This window comes from Chiloscyllium plagiosum, chromosome 39, assembly GCF_004010195.1.
Source record: "Chiloscyllium plagiosum isolate BGI_BamShark_2017 chromosome 39, ASM401019v2, whole genome shotgun sequence".
Taxonomy (NCBI): Eukaryota; Metazoa; Chordata; class Chondrichthyes; order Orectolobiformes; family Hemiscylliidae; genus Chiloscyllium; species Chiloscyllium plagiosum.
In genome coordinates, this window is record NC_057748.1 from 1,193,313 (window position 1) to 1,216,657 (window position 23,345).

Below are 23,345 nucleotides of genomic sequence, written 5' to 3' on the forward strand. Positions count from 1 at the left end.
GAATGCTGCCTAGTTTCCAAGTATGATAAATTGTAAACGTAAGGATTAAATATTTTGAGCCTTGTGGTAAAATGGGCGCTAAGGAAATGTTGAAGGCTGAATGTGGCTGGTATAGAGAAATGAAACCTAACAGGAATTTGGTTGAACTTTGCTTTAAAGTTTATTGGTTTAAGCTGTTCTTACATTAGACTTGGAGAAAATGGTAGTCTTGGGTTCCCATATGTATGATAGGAAAACTCTTCATGATGTTAAATCAGATTGTTATTAAGGACACAGATTTGGTACACCATTTGAAAAAGTTTGTTTTGACATTGGTTAGGCCACTGTTGGAGCATTGTGTACAATTCTGATCTCCTTCCTATTGGAAAGATGTTGTGAAACTTGAAAGTGTTCCGAAAAGATTTTCAAGGATGTTGCCAGGGTTTGATTTGAGCTAGAGGGAGAGGCTGAACAGGCTGGGGCTGTTTTGCCTGGAGCGTCGGAGGCTGAGGGGTGACCTTAGAGAGGTTTACAAAATTGAGGGGTATGGATAGGGTAAATAGACAGTCTCTTCTCTGGGGTGGGGGGAGTCTAGAACTAGAGGGCATAGGTTTAGGGTGAGGGGAGAAAGATGTAAAAGAGAACTAAGGGGCAAATGTTTCAGAGGGTGGTACACGTATGGAATGAGCTGCCGCGGAAGTGGTGGAGGCTGGTACAATTGCAACGTTTAAAAGGCATCTGGATGGATATGTGAAAGGAGGGGTTTGGAGGGACATGGACAGAGTGCTGGCAGCTGGGACTAGATTGGGTTGGGATATCTGGTTGGCATGGGCAAGTTAGACCGAAGGGTTTGTTTCCATGCTGTACATCTGACTCTGACAGTTGCCTTTGTGATAAGTTTTCATTGTGGTGAATTATTCCACAGCCTGATGTACCAAACCTGCACGAAATGTTCCAAGACCCAGGTCATCTGGTGAATTAAAAGATGCATTGTTTCTTAGTATAGGTATTTGCATTGTTCATTGGGATCCTCTGCTGTTCCAAGGATGGTACTGCAGAAGTTCTTTAGTAGATTTGTCCCTGCTATTTGGGGGTATTTGATTTATTTTGAATTTCTTTATTTACTCCTGGGATATTTGCATCCCTGGCTGGCCAGCATTTGTTACCCATCCCTAGGTACCACTTGAGAAGCTAATGGTGAGCCTTGGACCACTGTAGTCCATGTGTTGTAGATAGACCCCACAATGCCATTAGGGAGGGGATTCCAGGATTTTGACCCAAGTACGGGGTGGTTAGCCCCATGTCTGAGAAATTGGAAAAATTTCCAGACGTTGGTTTGCATTTGCAGCAGACCATACCAATATTTAAATGTATTCCAGTAACTACTGTTATTCTGTTCGTGTGAAGCTTTAATAAATTAACACCAATTTCTGGTCCAGTAGGTGGCACACTCAATCCACACAATAACAATGGAATCTTCTGTTAACTCAGGAGTTTATCCTCCAAGCTGAGCCTCATGCAGCCTAAGTGCAGAGGGTAATTATGGGTAATGGAGAGAGCTGTTTGATCCATGAACCAACACCGCAACATAATTTAATTGATAGGATGTTAGCAAAGCCTGCCAGGTGGTGAGCTACCATTCTAAACTGCAGCCCATGTGTTGCAGGGGCATCCACAGTGGTTGTTAGAAGGGAGTTCTAGGATTTTTACTCAGCAGTAGTGAAGGAAAGGCAATGTATTTCCAAGTCAGGGTGGTGTACAGCTTGGAAGGCAATTTGCATTGGCTAATCTTGTTCCTTTTAGCAGGTAGAGGTTATGGTTTTGGAAGGTACTGCCAATGGAGCCTTGGTGAGTTACTATTATGCATCTTCTGATGCCTCTATGCATCAGTGATGGAGGGATTGAATATTCATCTGACAGATAAGGTGCTGATTAAGTTCTTGTGGTTCCTGGATTTTAGCTTCCATATAGTCATTTTCAGAATTAATGCCTGACTTCAGGAAGTAGGTGGTCCTTTTGTATCTCTCTGAAATTTATATTTCCATCATATATGCGAGGATTGGAAAACTGTATACATCTTGGAGCATCGTATTGGCTGGGAGAGGTTATAGAGTCAAGTGTCTGGAGAGGTTGGAGTTAGATTATGAATAGCAGAGTTTTGGGGATGAGCTGAAATGTATTAGGAATGACGATGGGTGGATATGCAGGAGGACATCTCATGGTGGAGTTTGAACAAAGGCAGAATGAAGGTTTGGCAGCCAGGAACAGGATGATATAGGGCAGTAAAATCCTCTTGAGTTCCCTGCCCGAAGGTAGATCTGACCCAGTGTGCTGCAACCTTTGCCAAGGGTATGGTGTGGAAGTGGGAATAGTCTGGCTGGAACGTGGATTGAACCTCGTGCAGTTGGCTCTGAACTGATTTATACTGACTGACCAAGCCAGCAGGCCTCCAAGGAGTCTGAATTGCTGTGGCAACCTTTACCCATGTGTTGTAGTCAGGCTATTTATGGCAAATGCTCTTTTTTTTTCTGTCACACCAGGAATTGACCAGAAGTCTCCCATTCTTACTGCTTGCCATAGGTATTTGTTGGAAAGATTTGAGTTGATACTGAATCTAATTGGTTGTGTTGTGAAAACACCTTCTGTAGTGATCAAGAGGAGAGTGGGGCTCATCTGGCACTTCTGCCTCTGAGGCAGAGACACTGCCCAGTGTGCCACCAGACCTTCTATAGGGCAAAATGCAGCTGAAATTCAGGGGCATGGTGTAGATCTTTGAGAGTACCTTAGCTAATGGTTTGGGAGCAAGAAGAACTATTTAGGCTTTCAAGTTGACATAGTGGAATTAGGCAAGGACAATTCTGGAGAAGTCATTTTGGACTTGAAAAATTAACTTTTTCTCATTCTGCAGATACTGCCAGACCTCCTGAATTTCTCCAGCTTTTTCTGTTTTTGATTTCCAACATTTGCAGGATTTTGCTTTTATTATAATCTCTCTATTGAGTTGGGTGGGAACACCAGTCAGACATGTCAGTCTGTAGACAGTTCAAGCAGAAGGAAAATCTTGTATTTCTGCAGGGACTTCAGGGCACTCCAAAACTCTTGACACACACAGTATTTTGAAATACAATCCCTATTAGAGAACACAGCAACCAATCTGTGCACGGCTTTCTCTCAATTTCACAATGTGATCATGTTCATAGTCATGTGGATTATTACAGGGGTATTCAGACCAGAACAGCTTTAGTGACTTCCTGTGATAGCAAGCATTGGACCTCCTGATGTCTGCTAGAATAACATCCTCTACAAAGAACATCACTGGCTGACAGCTCATGAAACATTTCGAATAATGTAGGACCTCAAATTTAACACAGCATCTACGTATCTGAAATCCCCGAGCCCCTACTGGAGCACGTTCTACAACCTACAGTCAGTGCTTGACTGGTAACTGACCTAATTGGTCAAAACCCAACCTTCTAGAGAAAATCTGGAGAAGCCTCAACTGCATGAGTGAGCTAGGGGCGGTGTGGTCACAAGTCCGCAAATGCAATAAGAGGAACCTCTCTCTCATTGTGACTGTAACTCTCCAAGAATATTCCCCACATAGTGAACTTCCCTGAGAGGTCCATCCATTCTGTTTGCAGTTGGTTTGCCAAATTTGTTGAATAAATAGTTGGTCGAAGTTAACAACCTACTTCCCCAGGCACAGGTATAGGAATCTTTCAGTGATGTTGGTTGATTGGCGAGTGTAGGGATAGATTAGCACTTTGCATTGGTTTGAGAAATTGGAATATGATAATTTTGGAAAAAATGGGCACAGGTTTGGGAATCTCCTGGTCCAGGATCCCATTTAACTTCTCTGGTCGTCATGTGCCTGCTGTCTTCAGTTAGATGCCAGTGATCATAAGTAAGCAAAATACCCAGTGCAAGTGGCTCACTTTGTGTACTTGTACACAAAACTAAAATAACACTTTCACAGTTATCATTGCCAAGGCCAGCATTTGTTCATCCCTAATTTCCCCTGAGAAAGTGTGAGCTGATCTCTTGAAATGCTACAATCCTCCTGTTAAAGGTAGGTATGAAGGGTATTGCTGGGTAACAACAGGCATAAGTGAAATCAGGAACAGGAGGAAGTTAATCTGCTTTTTGAGAGAGCTCTATTCAATTAGATAATGGCTGAAAGTCCCAGCAAAGCCTAGTCTGACTTTTTTTTTTGTTTCAAAAAGGTGATAAAAAGAAAGCTTTTGTGTTCACTGAAATCAGTTTCCTTCCTGTGTGGTGGTTATTTTCTGACTCTATCTGATGTGATTTGAACAGAATGGAGAGAACGCTATCCTCCCAAGAAGAGGCAAGCCATTTTGTCTAAATTATTCTATACCTATTTGAAGCATGGTGAGATATTGTTAAGCTGTGTCTGGAGGCCTTGCTCTCAAATATTGACTAAATCAGCAGCTGCTGATCATGAAAGAGCTACCAAGGGAAATAACAACTTTTCCAAAACAACAAAAAATTGGCTAGCCATGCTCTACCTGTGGCAGCAGCTGCTCTGCTCCCTGTGGCAAACAGCTTCTGGTTCCAGACCAGGTGGGAATGTTTCCAAATAATGTCTTACCGCCAGATTCCTGCCATCATGTCATAGTCCCTGCCGTCTCAAAAGTCAATCGTTATTGATTGTCATCGGCAGCATTTTACTCATTGCTGATCCTGTTGGTTTGAGAATACCATGTTACACAGTACTGTGTGCAGTTCTGGTGGCAATATTATAGAGTAGATATGTTGTCAGTGGAGCAGTTACAGAGAAGATTTGAAATGATGATACCTGCAATGCATGAGTTTACATACCTGAAAAGGATTGACCGGTTCCTGCTTCTGCTTTAATTATGCCATCATCACAGGCTAATGTGTTCTGCTGTTTATAGGAGCTGATACTGATTACTATTGCAAATCTTTGATCAAGCATGCGGCACTGGTATATTTCCAAGTAGAATTGTGCAGCACGTGCTGGAATTCTGCACACAGCTTACTCCAATACCAGACTAACAAATGCTTGTTGAATTATAATTCTAACATTTTTGTTGCAATACTAAACATTCTTCCTCAGAACTTGGTCTCATTCTTCTTTTGAAGGAATAAGGCTGAGGGGTAACCTAGTAGAGGTCTTTATCAAAACTTTTCATAATTTTGTGTATTTTTTTTATTCATTCACAGGATTTGGGCTTCCCAAGCTGGGCTGGTGGCCCGGAGAAGGTTGTGGTGAGCTGGCTCTTGAAGAGCTGCAGTCTTTTAAAATATAGATATCCCCACGATGCTGTTAGGGAGGAGGACATTCTAGGATTTTGACCCATTGACACTGAAGGAACAAGAATGTTTCTAACTTGGGATGGTGATTGGCTTGGAGTGGGACTTGCAGGTGGTGGTCTTCCCATTTAGTTGGTGCCCTCGTTTTGCTAGATGGTAGTGTGTGTGGCTTTGGAAGGTGCTGTGTAAGGAACCTTGAAGATCTGCAGTCGGTCTTTTAGAAGGCATGTACTGCTTTTACAGTACATTGGTGGAGGGAAGGGATGTTTGTAGATGTCCCTTTCCAGCAGGCTGCTTTATCCTGGATAGTGTTGAGCTGTTTGTGTGGTTGGTGCTGCGTTCATCCAAGCAAATGGCGAGTATGCCATCACATTTCTGATCTATGGATAGCAGGTAGTTAGGTGAACAATTCACTGCTGACTTACTCTTGTAGCCACAGTATTTACATAGCTGATCCAGTTCAGATTCTGGTCATTGGTAATGCCAGAATATTGACAGTGGCGATTGAGTGGTTTTGCTATTGAATGAGAGGATGGAGGTTAGATTTTCTGTTATTGGGGCTGGTCATTACCTGACACTGTCATGGAGAAATGTAAAGAATCACAAGAACACAGTTCTTCAAGAAGTAGGTCTTTTATTTGCAAACAAAAAACTGTGACACTGAGCAGATTCTTGAATGCCCCTGAACCTCTGGGTCTGTGGTTTTATATTTTATCATGTTTCTGTTAGCTTATCAGCATGTCCAACTATATTAATCAAAGTACCTCACTCTAGCTACACAATAAACCAGTGATGTTAGTTCCCATTATCTCTTTGGTTATACATTGTACTGAAAGTTATTCTAGTGTCACGGTTAAATATTTAGAGCTAACTTTTGCAACAATGGTCTTTCATTTCAAACCCTACTTAATATTTTCCTAATGTCATGATTAGATATTTATTATCACTTCTGCTACAGTGATCTTCCATTCTAGACTAACCTGTCATGATTTAGATATTTAGCTATTCCATCTATTACAATAGTCTCCTGTCTCAAGCTGACTCTACTAATTATTAATTAGATATTTTAATGTCATGTCCCAAATATTTATGGTCCCAATCTTGTCATAACGACACTTAACAGGGAGACTATGTTTACTAACTGTTACCTCATCTCGCCATAGTGACCTTTCAGCCTCAACCTTACTCTGCTAATTGGTGTAAAAGCATTCCACTATTCTTATCCCATCCTGCCTTCCACAGACCACAGATTGCCAGTGGTCTTCATGCTTTAACCCTTCCCGGGCTTTCATGCTCTTTATTTTCCATAACACTTGTCATCCCAAACCTGGATGTTGTCCAGGTCTTGTTGCATTTGGTGCTTGGTATGAGGACCACAGAGCTGAATCATCAGCAAGCATCCCCACTTGACCTTATCATGGAAGGAAGATCATTGATTAAACAGCCGAAGATGGTTGGGCCTATAGCATTACCCTGAAGAAATTCTGCAGAGATGTGCACCAGCTAAGATCTTCAGCCACAAATTTTTCCCCAATAGCCGCCATCAGTAGTTGAGGCTGCTTGATACTACATTTGGTCAAAAATGGTCTTGCTCAAGTGCTGCTGCACTCTTCACTCACTACCCCCTCGTGTTTGGATCAAGTACTAAAGAGGTCAGTAGCTGAATGGCCCCAACTGAACCCAAACTGAGCATCCGTAAGCAGGTTATTGTTAAGGGAGTATTGCTTGATAGCACTGATGACCTGAGAGCAGACTACTGTGACTGTAATGGACTGATTGGTTTGGCTTTGTCCACCTGAGCAGTTTTCCACAATGTCTAGTAGATGCCAATGTTCTAGCTATAGTGGAACAGCTCAACTAGGGGTCTGGCTACCTTTTAAAGCAGAAGTCTTCATGACTATTGCAGGAACATTGTCAGGGCCCATAGTCTTAGTTGTGTCCATTGTCTTCAGCCGTTTCTTGGTATCTCATGGAGTGAATGGAATTGGGTGAAGCTGTGATGGTGGGGGTGGTGTGCAGAGGAAAGATAATGAGAGCAGTTGTATCGTCCAGGGGGACTATAGCAATTTTACTGTTTTTTAAACGGGTAAATGAGAGAAATCATCCACGTCTGCCTGAAGATTATTGTGACTGCAGCAACCTTCTGTTTTGCACTGACGTGCGGGAACCCCCCAGCATTGAGGATGAGAGTATTTGGGGAGCCTACATTTAGTGAGTTGTTTAATTGTCCACTCCCATTCATGACTGGATGTTGTAGTGGATTGGAACTAATTTAATAGTGCTTTCAAAGAGCTGTTGCAGAAATGATGGGTTAAAAGGTCTGCGTTTATGCTGTACAATTCTAGTTGCATGTCCCATTTTAAATTGCATTGTTATCTCAGTGGTATTGTTAGAATGAAAGCAAACTGAGTAGCAGCAGAGTGGATGATTTTTATAGTCCCAGGTTGGATTTTGCTGATTTTAGAATACACTTATTTGACATTTGCTTATGTTGTAGATAATTTACTGGATCATTTATTACAAAGACCGATATTAGTTCAGATATATAAAAATCTAGAAGTAGAAGTTTGGGATCAGTAAAAAGGAAGCTGCCAGATTGTTCTTGCTTTCTCTAAAAATCCATCTGATCCATAAATATTCCCTTTCTTGAAGGAAGTCAGTCAATCTTATCCAGTCTGGCATGTGACTGTGGTTCCGCACCAAAGTGCTTGAGTCAACTGCCTTCTGAGTGGGAACAGTAAGTGGCATCAAACTGCGACAAGTTGTTCAAGCTGACTACCCATAATTAGTTCCTCAGGGCTATGAGGGATGGGCAATCCCCCTCAAAATGAAGAGAAAATCCAAGCAACAAAATGTTTACTAAATAATCAATGACATGTTTGTCATGATCTACTGGTACCAAGGCTTATTCTATTTTAAGTTGAGCCTTTTTAAGTTTGTATCTCTTGATATTTATTGAGCTAAGAATGTAAGCCAGAACCTGTTGAGCAATCAAAGTTTCTGTTTAGTCAATAATTAATCTGCCTTGTTAGTTTCCGATTATTCCAGCTCTCGTCTTGAAGGTGCTGAGTTTTGATAAAACACCCTTTTGCTGCCTCTGTCACTGACATGCCTACAAAGTGGATTTGGACAACAGAGCTGATCCTATCTCAAAATTGTTCACACCCTGTGAGCTCCAGTGGGAAGAGCAGAAGATTGAGAGATGGAACTATTGTTAAATTCCTCTTGTTTGTCACTGTCATTTTCTTGTTTTGATAACATGACAGTCACAATATTAATTAGAACAATATTCTGTCCTGGGCTTCCTTGTTGAGGGAGGCTGCAGAACAGTCAACAATGTCTTATGCTTTATTTCAGGCATCATAGGATTACCTGAAGGTCAAAGTGTCCTTCACAACTTTATATCCAAATATGCTGTTCTCCCCTGCAAGAGGAGTGAGTCATTCAAAAACCCATTTGCATATAGTTATGAGCGTTACTGCCTAGTGGAGGGTTTATGCTGAAATAAACATACAAACTGTTAAAACGTTTTAAAACTCTCTTCTGCTGCACCATCCTGCCTGGTCTCTGCCAAGTGGAGGTTTGTGGCCCTATCTGCACCTGATCACATTGTGTAGCCACCACTATCCACCCATCCTCTGCCAGTGATGGGGCATAACCTGGAGTCAGATGGTGAGGGCCACAGCATCCTGTCAGGTTAGGTTCAAGTAAGATATATAAGGGATTTAGAAATGAGGTCTGAGTTCTGGCGTCACAGGTTTTGGGGAAAAATATTGATTCTGCTGATTAACATTAAGCACTAATGGGGTCAACAGATGAGATTCCTGTAAAATATTCTGGTTTACTATATAGGACTTCACAAAGGACTTTGCAACTAACAAAGTATTTTTGAAATGCTGAATTCCTGTATTTAGGAAACCTGATGAGCTACTTGCACGGCTCCCACAAGCAGCAATATATTGCATCTGATCATCTGTTTTAGTGACATTGATTTGAAGAATAAAAATTGGTCAGGACACTGGGCAAAGAAACTCCCCTGTTCTTTTCAAAATTATGTACTGGCATCTTTTAATAGTCATTTGTGCCAGTGCAAGTCTCTTTCACCACGTTGGGAGATTCTGTATTCGAGTGTCTGCAGTGGGACCTGAACTGAATGCTTTGATTAGTTGTGTATGTATGTATTACCCACTGAGTCATTGCACAAATGGGAAAAGATGAATGTTTGCAGGAGTTTTTCTGCTTGCTACAGGATCAGAGGGTTGGGTCTATCTTGTCTTCAGAGTAATGCCATTAGAATTTTGTTGGAGTACTCTGTACAGCAAAGTGACTGAAAATACCTGATTGTAAAGTGATGGTTTCCTGGGAAACAACTGCTCACATTGTGGAGATTTCCAAATTCTGAAAATATTTGACTGAGAGATATCACCAGTTAGAAAGCCTTGAGCAGCAGCTAATGATAAGGTGTGTCTGCACCAACAGCAGCTAAATTGTCTCAAAGTCTGGATGATATGGGCACTAAGACTTTCTTTTATTTGTGGAGACCTCCGTGTGTGAGGAATATCGATGCCTGGGGGGTACAAAATGGAAAAAAATTGCAAAACTGCAATTTTTAAAAATAAACTATTTGCAACAAGCTGTGCCTTTATTTAGCTTCTGTTGATTCTGTGGTTCAGTTTCTAGCAGTGATTCACAATGGTTTTCCATGTTCCCAGGTGTTTTCACGCCACTATTGGCAGCTGTGCCTTCAGCTGCTGAGGGTCTAATCTCTGAAATTCCCTCTCTTTGCCCCTCTGAAAGGGTGTCAATTGCCTCTGGGTGATGTGTAATACAGGATAATGCCAAGCGTGGGTTCAATTCTTGCACAGGCTGAAGTTACCATGAAGGACTCCTCCTCCACCTCTGCCCTCAGAGATATGCTCCTCGGGTTAAAACACCAACACCTCCACGTCTAATAAAAGAGCAGTGCTCTGGAGCTATGGTGATTTTTACTTTTTAACTTTACCTGTCTTGAAAGATTCTTGTTAAAACCTAAAACTAACTTCTGCCATCTGTTCTACTATCCCCTTGTATGCCTTAGTGTATTGAAGCTGCTGTGTAAACGCATGTTGTTCTAAGTCATGGGAATCCTGCACTCGATACTGTCACATGTTCCAGTAGCTCCCTAGCTTTCTGAAGTGGTTGGTTTACATTTATTTATTTGCAGTGATTGTTCTGTGGCTAGGCGTGATACACACAAATTGGGAAGTGTTGAATTGAGGATTACTAAAGGTGCAGGCATGAATCGGGCAATAACTTCAGGGTTTTTTTCCATGATCCTGTTTTCCTTCATTGTTCTGTTTGTTTATGCTGTGCCCAGTGCTGATGTTTGTGTTAAAACAGTGTGTTTTTGTGGCTGGGAGACCTAGTCACAAAGGCACATGGTGCAGAATATGCAGGTTTTGGATTCACTGAGGATCCGAAGTGCTTTCAGGCAAAATCTCCTTGCAGAGATACTCATGGCCTTTTCTTGACAGAGTAAACAAACCAAACATCAAAAATAGGCATTATGTTGGGATTTGACTGTAATTATTCTCCTTTTTGGGTGGCACAGTGGTTAGCACTACTGCCTCACAGCGCCAGAGACCTGGGTTCCATTCCCGCCTCAGGCGACTGTCTGGAGTTTGCACATTCTCCCCGTGTCTGCGTGGGTTTCCTCCCACAGTCCAAAAATGTGCAGGTCAGGTGAATTGGCCATGCTAAATTGCCCGTAGTGTTAGGTGCAGGGGTAAATGTAGGGGAATGGGTCGGGTGGGTTACTTTTCGGCGGGTCGGTGTGGACTTGTTGGGCCGAAGGGCCTGTTTCCACACTGTAAAGTAATCTAATCTAATCTTTTAAGGGCAACTGATAATCTGGTAGCTAAGCAAGCCCTCTGCACAGTTTTACTATTTTAACCCCTGCAGTTCTCTTATACCAACTTAAAAATGTTTTCTGTAAAACCACTTGCTTTCCCTTCGCTGTTTCCTACATTAAAGAAGTGAAGCACCAATTTTAATTAAACATTTAACCAATTACCAGAAGTCAAACCATAACTGAATAAGAATCTTTATAATGAAGCTACAACTGGATCTGGCCACTTAGTCAAACCAGTGCACTCTGATCCTGTTTATTTCTGAAAACACTGGGAGCAAAATAAAAGATAGGAAATGAGCCTCATTCCTGATGAAGGGCTCGTGTCCGAAACATCAATTTTCCTGCTCCTCAGATGCTGTCTGACCTGCTATGCTTTTCCAGCTTCCCAGTCTTGACTGATCTCCAGCATCTGCAGTCCTCACTTTCCCTAGGAAATTATCAGAATCAGAGTATAATACCAGTACGTAGGCCCTGCATTTAACAGGTGGGAGAGCATGCAAACAAAATTAAAGCAGGAGCTGCTGGTTGTAACCAACTCCAAATTGAACACCAGGTCAAATGGACCGCAAGGAACTTAGTTACTGTTTTCCGTTTTGACCTTGGTTGCTTGATAGTTGATTAAATTAGATAGGAGCATTAAATTTCTGTTGATTTATTTTAAGATGGTTGATATATAAATGTTCCCTCTAAGCTCCCGTGGGCGGCACGGTGGCACAGTGGTTAGCACTGCTGCCTCACAGCGCCTGAGACCCGGGTTCAATTCCCGCCTCAGGCGACTGACTGTGTGGAGTTTGCACGTTCTCCCCGTGTCTGCGTGGGTTTCCTCCGGGTGCTCCGGTTTCCTCCCACAGTCCAAAAGATGTGCAGGGTCAGGTGAATTGGCCATGCTAAATTGCCCGTAGTGTTAGGTAAGGGGTAAATGTAGGGGTATGGGTGGGTTTCGCTTCGGCGGGTCGGTGTGGACTTGTTGGGCCGAAGGGCCTGTTTCCACACTGTAATGTAATCTAAAAAGCTGCACTCATTCCAACAGTGAAGCAGACGCAAGGGGCTGAATGGCCTACTCCTGTTCCTATGGCAGTTAGTGAAATTTCAGTTCAACGATGAACATTGATGTACAACAGATTTAGTTCATTAAATCCTTTAGGGAGGAAATGTGACATTATCTAGTCAGGTTTACATGTAACTCCAGACTGATGGTGATGTCAGGTACATAATCTTCACTATCCTCTAAAATGACTTAGCAAGTTATTCAAGGACAACTAGGGAATTCACCAAATTAGATTAGATTACATTAGTGTGGAAACAGGCCCTTCGGCCCAACAAGTCCACACCGACCCGCCGAAGCGAACCCACCCATACCCCTACATTTACCCCTTACCTAACACTATGAGCAATTTAGTATGGCCAATTCACCTGACCCTGCACATCTTTGGACTGTGGGAGGAAACCGGAGCACCCGGAGGAAACCCACGGGGAGAACGTGCAAACTCCACACAGTCGCCTGAGGTGGGAATTGAACCCGGGTCTCTGGCGCTGTGAGGCAGCAGTGCTAGCCACTGTGCCGCCCACAAATGTTGGCATGAACAGTGGTGCTCACATTCTGTACAAGAATAAAGAAAAAATACATTTCCTTCTCTATTGTTGACCAGTGTTCATCTCTCCCGCTGTGAAGTGAAATATCTTTGCCTTTGTTCAAAATGCTCCTTCCTCCTGCTATATCAGTGTTCAACTTGGAGTGTTTCTATGGATTTCTGTCAATGTGGGATTTCCCTCTACACATGTGATTTCAAAGCTTTTGTCAACTCATTCCTACCCTGCCAACAACCCCTAACATGAGTTCTGCTCCAACCTCCATTACGTACTGATTGTGCAAGACATGAAAGCGAATGACTCAGTTTGAAACTGACTAGTTCCCTGCCTGAGGGTAATCCACTTGTGCTCATTGGGTTGGTAGAGTTTCAGGGTTGGTTAATTGTTAATCACTGGCCAGGCTGGAACTGAATCTTTTCCACCTTACAATCAATAAACAAGTACCCTACCCACAAGCAAATCTTGGCATGAGTGAACATCAGCATTAGTAACTATGGTAACTGCTATTTACAGTGCAAGGTATGTTAACGTTAAACGTGATAAGTGATTAAGACTGTTATAAATGCTGTTTCTTTGACTTACAGCACTTCCTGAAGTATGATGTCTGCACAGATTCTCCCATGACTCATTCAACCTGTTCCTATCTGTGGAAAATGAGATTTTTTTTTTGCCCCCCAAATGTTTCCTTCAAATCCTGTGAAACAGTTTCAATAAGCAGTGAGGAAAAAAAGGTCCGTTCTGAAAGATGTGATGGTAGAGCCTTGGATAACTGTGACAGGATTGGCCAGTCAGCATGGTTTTATAAAAGGGCCATTGTGCTTGGAGGAACAAACTGGGGAATTGATTGTGGCTTATGTACTTGGACTTTCAGAATGTTTTTGGTGAAGTCCCATGTAAGAGATTAACAAGAAAAATTAAAGCTCATGGTATGAGAGGTCATGTACTGGCATGGGTAGAGTACTGGTTAGCAGATGGGAAACAAGTAGGAATAAACAGGTTTTTTTCCCCTGAGAGGCAGGCAGTGACCAGTGGATACTGTTGGGATTGTTGCTTGGACCCAAACTATTCGTAATATGGTAATGATTTAGATGAGGAAACTACATGATAGATATCTAGGTTTTCAGATGAAAGAAAGCTGGCTGGTTGGCTGAACTGAGAGGAGGATCTAGAGATGTTTCAGTAGATTTGGACAAGGGAAGTAAGTGGGCAAGAATATGGCAGATGCAGTATAATGTGGATAAATGGGAGGTTATCTGTTTTGGTGGCAAAAACAGGCAGGCAAATTATCTGAATGTAGATTAGCTTGAGGAAGGTGCAGCAAGACCTTGGTATCCTCGCACACTAGTCACTAAAAGTAAACATGCAGGGGCAGCAGGTGTTGAAGACAAATTGTATGACAGGATTGGAGTACAAGAGACAGGAAGTCTTGCTGCAATTGTATAGTGCCTTGGTGAGGCCACACCTGGAATACTGTGTGCAAGTTTGGCCTCCTTGTCTGAGGATAATGTTCTGGCTATTGGTAAGCTTTGACTGTTTACCAGCCTGATCCCTCAGCTGGCAGGAATGACCTATGAAGAGAGACTGAATCAGTTATGACTGTATTCACTGGAGTTTAGAATGAGGGGGACATCATAGAAACCTAAAATTCTAAATGGACTAGACATGGTAAATGCAGGAAGGATGTTTCCAGTGACAAGGGAGTGAGAACCAGAGGTCATAGTTTAAGGATAAAGGGCAGGCCATTTAGGACAGATGAGAAAAAATGTCTTCAGCCAGAGTGGGAGCCTGTGGAATTTTCTCCCACAGAAAGCAGTCAACACCAAAATACAAAATGTTTTCAAGGAGTTAGATATAGTTGTTAGGCAAAAGGGAATGGGGAGAAAGCAGGAATGAGGGGCTGAGTTGGGTAATCAGCCATGATTATATTGAAGGGTGGAGCAGGGTCAAAAGACTGAATAACTTACTCCAGCTCCTATTTTCTGTTTAATACAACTCTTCTCCACCCCATGCCCCACTTTCATATCCACTTCACATTAAATTGATCTTTAAAGTTCTGATAAAGGTAGGGACAAAGTTTCCAAATGTGAGATGGAGTACAGACCTGTCAGCTTTGGCCTGTAGTTGCCAAGGGTTAAACAACCATGGAGTTATATTTAAAAAAAATTGAGGATACATTCTATTTCCTACTGGGGGCACAATTTTTGTAAAGGACAAAATGAGAGAGAAAGAAAAACAGATGGTGGTGAATTTTACACACCTCCATTAAATCCTGTCTCCTCCAGTATCACCAAATTCAAGTGTCTCCTCGTAATTGCTGGAATCACCAGATGTCAATCTCAGAATAAGGAGAAGGCTGTTTTGGATGGAGATGGAATTCCTTTATTTAGAGGGTGATTTGATGAAATTATGGAAACTCGCCCTGAGTAAGACTCTGATTTATGTTCTGTCTGTAAATTTACTCCCAAAGCTTACATCCAGAACTTTGACCTGAGCTACAAATCTTAAAATTTGCTAACTCGGATTTCAACATATTACAGGCATTCAGGGATACAGGGATGGTACAGGAAAATAATGTTGAAATAAATTAGCCATGATCTCAGTGAATACCAGAATGGTATGAGGGGCTGAATGGCCACCTCTTGCTGTTATTTCTTATCTGAGCAAAGTAAAGAATGGGGAGTTTGAATGAAGACTTTTTAAATGACCTGTTTCCAACAAGAAGGTTTCTATTAGAAACGTGTGTGTCCCTCGACCACTTTATACAGAGACCACACAGTCAGAGATCCCTAGTTCCTGAAGTGAACTTTCTACAGTGGATGGTTTGGTCACTGCGCAGGGCTTTAAACAGACCAGCTTTCACTATTGCTGTGTTAGACTGATCATGGTTGGTGCAGCAGATGGGGATTGCTGGTTAATCAGCAATGCCCCAGACCCTGTGCATTTAAGTGGGCTGCTCCCAAGACTGGGGGTGGAACATTACTCCAGGATAAGAGAGTACACAAAGTGTAGATAGAGCAGCTGCCTGACCATCAGCTACAGAACAATCCAACCCCACATGCTTCCCTGTTCTATTAAGAAACCGATAGATGCACTACACAATTTAAATAAACTTTATTAAATCTACAAAAATGCTCTTTAGTTTAACGAACTAAAGTCATTTAAAATAAATATTTACATCAACATTACAAAGAATTGACAGTTATACATTAAATATATTCCATGAATTCTCCAAGTGGAGGGGTACTGAGAGCATGAGTGTCAGTACAATGTCACCTCTGACCTTTCATTTATAGAACTTTAATTTGGCTTGTGATCCCTCCGTTTGAATCACCAAAGGGGGAATGGGTTTTGTTCACAAGGCCTTAGTCTTGAGCTGGTAACCCAGTCCCCAGGGATGGTTCTCCTGTGATTTGGAGTCTTGCAGTTATAGTGCAGCCTTCAGCTTCTGAACATGGAGACACACCAGGTATCAACGTTCAGTTTTGTTTTTCAGTGCATTTGGTGGGTCAAATGGGTGCTTCTCTCTCTGATCCATAGGCAGTAACACACAAACAGTGACATATGGGAAATAACACTCAGGCAGACAGAGCCAGCACCAATGAGGGGCTAGTTTCACTGATTAAAAATATCTGGCAGTTATGAGTTACAAATCAAAGTAGAGAAAAAGGTAAAGTTCCTAAACACAGCAAGGTTATCAATGCCTCGACTGTGGGGGTTTGGGCAATAAGGCACTATGGTCCACCACTGCCCCTCGGGGTTTAGGGGAATGGTCAGAGACCAGGTACAGCGAAGAAAAAAACCCAGTAAAGACTGGATTTACAGCCAGAGAGAAACCGAAGGTTTGTTAGAGAGCAAGAGTGAGAAAAAAATTGTAAAATTAAAAAAGGTTATGCTAGCTTAGTGTTTCTAATCGATACACACTTGAATATCACCACCAGTAGCATATCTACTTGAATGAGTGCAATGCAGCAAAATACGTTTCAGGGTAGATAATCGAAGTCATTGTAGATTAAAACATTCATTTTGATCAAGTTTTTTGGTTATTGATAAATAGTATTGGATATATAAATGAAGCTTCTTCCCAGAATATTCAGCAATGAACAAAGCCATGCTTTTAGCCATAGGATTCACAGTTCCAGCACTTCCTGCCAATGAGCAGCAACCAGGAAATGAGTGAATGATTGTTGGCAGCTATCTAAATACTTCACGTATTAAAGGAGAAGTTTCCCCTATCAATAAGTTGATATCACCAGGAACTGAAGAATTTTGTTGGAATCCAGCTGGAAATAGTGACCGAGTGGCGTGGGAAGCTCTGTAACAAAACCAGCCTGCTACTTCTATGTGAGGCTGTAATATACTAGAAGTTGGTCTGTCTGTTCTGGTAGTTGAGGTAAGGGTCTTGTAGGAGGGGTGTAGGAAGGTAGCTGGATCTGGTATGAGGGCGTGGAATTGTGAAATCCTGTGGTGCAGAATATACCTGAAATCAGATCAAAACATTCATTGTCAGTCATGGTTGAACATGTAACATTGGAACCACATCCCAGGATTCAGAACTTCTGACCTTAGTTCATCATCTGACAGTTGGTTTGTGACCCCTCAGTATGAAGCACTGAGGGGAGAATGCGTTTGTTCACAATGCATAGTTCTTCATTGTTCAGGAGCTGGTAACCCAGTTTTCAGGGATGGTGCTCCTGTGATTTGGAATCAGTTACAATGCACCTTTTAGCTCCTGAACATGGGACACACCATGTATCAAACAGCCTGATCTTTAGTGATCCACTTTAGAGGCAAGTGCCAGCGAGAGTTACTAATGCTTTTCAAAGTTAACAAGGAGTTTAAGTAGATTGGATACAGAGAAATCTGTTCTACTGATTGGAAAGTCAGTAAGTAGAGGGACATAGATTTAAGAGATATTGTAATTGGCAAACGAACCAGTGGAAAGAGAATTTGGTTTAAATCTAAACACAGATTGTGTATTGCACAGAATCAACGATCTGGCTGGTCTCCTCCTGTGCTTCTGTAACAGAATACTTTAATACTGAGAAATCGGCAAATGAGAATCTCCATTTAAAGCCAGCATTTAAAAAAAAAAGACAAACCAAAATGTTTTTTAGAATAGCCCACCTCCTCCCCATAGAGACACAATGTCCCAATGAGGGTTCATTACAATCAGTTTTATTCATCTTGTCTGCCGTCAGAGTTAATGATTGGGTGGAAAGGTGAAGGATCTGAATTTTGTCTACAGCTATCCTGCTTGGTGACTGTATTTGATGTAATTTCAGGTCTCTAGTCCCAGTGTGAACAATTGAGAGCAGGTGAATTATCCCATACGATCCTTGAAAAACTAGACTGTGCTAAGTAGCAAGTTTGGAACTCTCTGCCTCAGAAGGCAATGGAAGTGGGTCATTGAATATTTTTAAAGTGGGGTAGATTTAGTCCATTGCCCAATGAGAAAGGAAGGTCAGTGGGAGTAGATGGAGATGTGAAATGCAAAACACAAACTGATCAGCGATGCTTTTTGAGAATGGTGGAGCAGGCTTGAGGGGCTGAATGGTCTATTTCTGCTCTTATTTTACATGTGTATTCCTCGATCTGGTAAATGTTGCGTTGACAGAGACAGTCACATTGACTGTTTGTGCAATAAATAGACATTAAAAGGGACTCTGGGACAACTGGTAACCCTCCAATCATTTAGTTTGATGTGCTGAGTAGGTGAAGATTTTTGGATGACCTGCAGTGGCCAATTAAAATCAATCCATGTGGGACAATAGCACAATACACAAGATAAAACATTCAATGACATTCGAAGGTAGCACTTACGTTGTGACCGATTGGTGAGTGACTGCGGTATGAAGGTGAGGGAACATTATCGTCAAAATTCCCAGAGAATCCTATGGAAGCAATAAAATCAGGTGAGGTAGAGCAGTTTTTAAAACCCAACACAGCCTTTCCATCTTCTTGATCCCTTCTCAACATTTACAAAGAGCCAGAGATGTCCTGGCATTCCTTTTACTCTACTAAAAGGGTACCAGGAGCAGTGGTAATGTCACAGCCCAATATATAACCAGAGGATTAAATCAAATAGCAATGATCCCTTTTCCACCTGCTTTTCTCTGGGATGTTCATAGCTCATCCCTTATTCTGGAGCACACCCAGGAGGATAATGTCTTGATCCAGATTTCAATTATTGTCTAATCTGCATATTAGTCCCTTGCCTGACAGCACCACAACTTCTGCTCCTTGTGCATTCTATTGTTAAAAAGTTACTTTGCAGAGACAAGTGATAAACAAGATTAAAAAATAAATTTGCTCTCACTAGAACGTCACAGACATTTCTAAACCAGAGTGCTTTTGAAACAGGAAGTGAACCTGCTTTGATGCATCAGGACAGCCTGTGTCCATAGTCAGAATCCATCCTGTGGAGACTCCTTGAAATGGGAGTCCGTTTAATGCTACTCAATTAATGAACCCTCAGATGAAACCAAATTAGGCTTGGGTAGGAGCAAGTCTAGTTGTAGCTAATCACAGGCCAACCTGTGTCTCACCTGAATTTCTTCACTACGAGAGTGGAAGAGCTATCAGGGTGGGGGTGCTCAGAAACTAATGCTTTGCCATTGTGCTTCAAAATTCAACCAGACAATCTCATGCCCCACCCTCCCCTGCAGGGCAAACATCATCAACACCTCATTAATATGCTTACACTGTATTTGGCATTGTTAAATTGAAGATTCTAAATTTGCCCAATTATCCAGCATCTGCAGCTCTTTTGGTTTCTTTTCTTAATATGCTCCTCATTTTCTTTCAGTGCAGCTTCACAGTTAACAGGTTCATCAGAATCAGGCAGTGTGGAAGGCAGCTATTTGGGCCATCCTGCCTGTGCTGGGTCTTTGAAAGTGGGTGTCCAATTTGACCTCTTCTTGGCAGCTCTGCAAGTACTTTTCCCACTAATCCCCACCCCATTAAAACACATTTTACAAAATTCTCTTCACATTGCACGTTAAAATGTTTCTTGGTCCTTATAGCAGTTTCAGTCCATTTTAAAAATACGTACAGAGCTAAGGGAAGTGAGGGACAAGTCTTCAGTAAATGAGAAGTATTCAGGTTAAAGTTAGCCAGTGATGAAGAGTCTTTCTCAAGCCTGGGAGAGAGGCTCCAATTTACATTCTGTTATTCAGATGGATTTTTATTGTTCTTCTCTTTATCTGGATGTACTTTCATGCTCCTGCTGCAGCAGGAATGACTCACCTCTGCTTGGCTCCTCCAAGAAGAAGACTTGGTTATCCAGACCTTTCATTCCTCTGGTCTGCTGATTTGGAGCAACACGGTCTTGTGGATCATCTTCGGACTTTGCGGGGCAGGTGATATGTCGGAGTTCCGGAAGCATGTACAACAGGATGAAGACCCAGCCATTGGCGACCAGAGCTATGCTGAGTGTGGGATCATCCCACACAGGACTCCTGTTCAAAGCTGCATTCCCACGAACAAACATAACAATCCACACCACCCAGATAGCTATGGAGAAGAACATGGTCACGAATATGTGGGCACCGTGTTTCTTCCATTTTTTATAATGGCCACAAAACGTGAAGATGGAAAGGATGAATGTCAGTGCCATCAGGAACATAACATAGATCAATAACATGACAAAGTCTTTGTTCTCATAAGAACAGATCTTTGTGAACTGGACAGTGGTAAGCACTAGGTACTCAATGGCAATGATGACCTGCACCAGAGTCAGGATCAGAACCAGGCTGATCATGTTACAGATTGTGGGACCTTCCCCTGTACGCACCAACCTCAGCAGCCTCCAGACATGCGTCAGCAGACAGGAGAAACAGATGGTGAAGAGGACTCCCCAGAGGAACAGCCTGGTTGGACACGTTCTTTCATCGAATTTGATAATGAAAGCAAAGGTCAAGCCAAAAATTCCCAGTGTGCCAGTTAGGAACAGCAATTGGATAGGGACACAAGCTTTCTTCCTCTTGTCTAGAATGAATGGCGTGATGCCCAACAGAACCACAATTAATATCACCGTGATGACAATTCCCACGGCAGCAATGGCTTCCAGAACAATCCCCCAAACAGCATCCAGGTCACACAGATTGAAGTAAACAGACAGCAAGTCAGAGCCACATCCTCTGGGAGCTGTCACCTGAGCAGATACACAGTCAAATGTGGACAAGAGAAGCAAAAGCGGCAACATCATTGTCTTCAGATCCATCCTGAAAAAAAAAAGATTTATTATCAGCAAAATAAGCAAATATTAACAGTGAGTTTATCTGCCTGGGCAGGTTTCAAAGTCAGTAGAAGGGCCATTGCTAATCCAATAGTTTTGTTTATATTTTACTTTGCAATGCAGGCGGTGCCTAGCTCTAATTCCCCTTGAAGAGCTGACAACAACCTTTCTGCTAGATCACTTGTTGCCTTTTGTAGGACTTTTAAAACAAATAGTGAATGACCTTGGACTTAAAACACTGAGCATTGACCAAGAGAGTGCTGAGTGCTAGTCTCCTTTACTCAGTATTTCACTGCATCACTTTGTTTAGATTCTGTACTGTATTGCTATTTGCCTGAAGCTAAATTTCAGATTTATAAACAGACTCTGGATGTATTTTTAATCTTGTCTTTGGACTGTAAATCTTTTTCTAACTAGTCAATATCATAGCCATTGACTCTCGGCTCCCTTTTTACATAGAGACTGACATTGAGGTCCAGGCCAGGAGTCTAAGCACCTTATAGGTTCTCCACCCAGGAACCTTAACGAGGAGGGTTCCAGTATGAGAGTTGAGCTAAAACAGCCACATGACCCAATCCACTCGATGCCCATTTCATTAGGTAGCTGTCGCTCGCTTTAGGAAGCAGGAATTAGAATCATAGAATTCCTACAGTGTGGGAGCAGGCCATTCAACCCATTGAATCCACACAGGCTTTCCAAAGAGTATCCCACCCAGGCCCACTCGCAACCCTAACCCCATATTTCCCAAAGCCAATCCACCTGACCCGCACATCTTTGGACTGTGGGAGGAAAATTGGAGCACCCGGAGGAAACCCACACAGACACAGGGAGAATGTGCAAACTCCACACAGACAGTCGCCTGAGGCTGGAATCGAACCAACGTACCTCGTACTGTGAGGTAACAGTGTTAGCTACCATGCCACCTCTGGATAGTGTATTTCCCCCCACCCTCCCAAATTCAAGGGCACCAAGACTGAGCCTTGGGGTCATAAAGTCACTTGCAGGCTTGAACCAGTGGCCTGCCTGGTCAGGACAGAACAAGACTCTCGCTGGTCGCTCCGACACGGATGGTAATGCTGGAGCGAGTATGAGACCAGAAATACTGTTTGTCTAGCACCTGCTGAATCCTTGTGGGAATCATTCTGCAAAATCAGTTTTCCCTCAACCCAAAATAATGCAGATGCTGGAATTCTGAAGCAAAACCAGAAAATGCTGGAATGAATCAGCAGGAGACCTGGCAGTGTCTGACCAGAAAGGTCCAGCAAAGCCACTGGCTAGAAACATTAACTCTCTCTGCACAGATGCAGCCAGGTCTGTTATGTCCAATACTCTCCAGGATATAGTTTCCCAAGTGAAGAGAGACTTCAGATCATTTTAATTAAAACAGAGGACAAGGAGCTGATTAATTACACTAAAACTTTACATTTGCTAATTGGATAAAACTACAGCCAGAGATAGACAATCTGCACAGATCACTTTGGGTACTAGAGTGTGTCATATCCTGGATCAAACACAAATAGGAATCACTGCAGCAAGGGAGGGGGTTAAGGACAGACCGACAATGTTCAATAACGTTTAAAATCACATCACACCAGCTTATAGCCCATCACGTTTATTTGGAAATACAAGTTTTCAGAGCATTGCTCCTACATCAGGTAGTTAGTGGAGCAGGATCATTGGACACAATTTATGGCAAGATCATAGTGTCCACATCAATATTCAATTAAATAGGTAAAAGATGGTGGAGTTGGCAGAAACAAGTAATTCGTGTAAAAACAAACACGAAGTAGCTCGCCACTCAAATTGTAATGATTGTTTTTTTTTCCAAAACATTATATCAACAAAAGTCTGCACAAGGACAGTGGGGAGGTGATGGCATTATCACTGAATTGTTCATCCAGAGAACCAGGTAATGTCGAGGAGACCCAGTACAAATCCCATCCTGGCCAATAGTGGAATGCGAGTTCAGTTAAACAATCTAAGTATGATTCTGAGGTGCCGGTGGTGTTGAACTGGGGTGGACAAAGTTAAAAATCACACACCAGGTTATAGTCCAACAGGTTTAATTGGAAGCACACTAGCTTTCGGAGCGAATGAATGGGCACCGCACAACAATCAACAGACAGGAGGGTTCCCTCCCAGTTGGGGAACACTTCAGTGGTCCAGGACATTCAGCCTCAGACCTTCGGGTGACCACCCTCCAAGGTGGACTTCGGGACAGGCAGCAGAGGAAAGTGGCCGAGCAGAGGCTGATAGCTAAGTTCGGTACGCATAGGGAGGGCCTCAACCGGGACCTTGGGTTCATGTCACATTACAGGTGATCACCATTGCACTACACACACACACACACACACA

The 23,345-nt window shown here is 42.5% G+C and overlaps 1 protein-coding gene and 1 long non-coding RNA gene across 2 annotated transcripts in view; one reads left to right on the forward strand and one right to left on the reverse strand.

Moving 5' to 3' along the window:
- The window catches only part of LOC122542087, a 47,302-nt gene that overhangs the window by 2,567 nt on the left and 21,390 nt on the right, over positions 1-23,345 (forward strand). The window lies entirely within an intron of this gene.
- The window catches only part of LOC122542086 (G-protein coupled receptor family C group 5 member B-like), a 7,164-nt gene continuing 907 nt past the window's right edge, over positions 17,089-23,345 (reverse strand). The window contains exons 2-4 of the mRNA XM_043679429.1: positions 20,000-20,976; positions 18,575-18,645; positions 17,089-17,231 (exon numbers count right to left, since the gene is read on the reverse strand). Of these exons, the coding sequence (XP_043535364.1) occupies positions 17,112-17,231; positions 18,575-18,645; positions 20,000-20,975 (1,167 nt within the window). The 5' untranslated portion in view covers position 20,976 and the 3' untranslated portion in view covers positions 17,089-17,111. The remainder of the gene's footprint in view (positions 17,232-18,574; positions 18,646-19,999; positions 20,977-23,345) is intronic.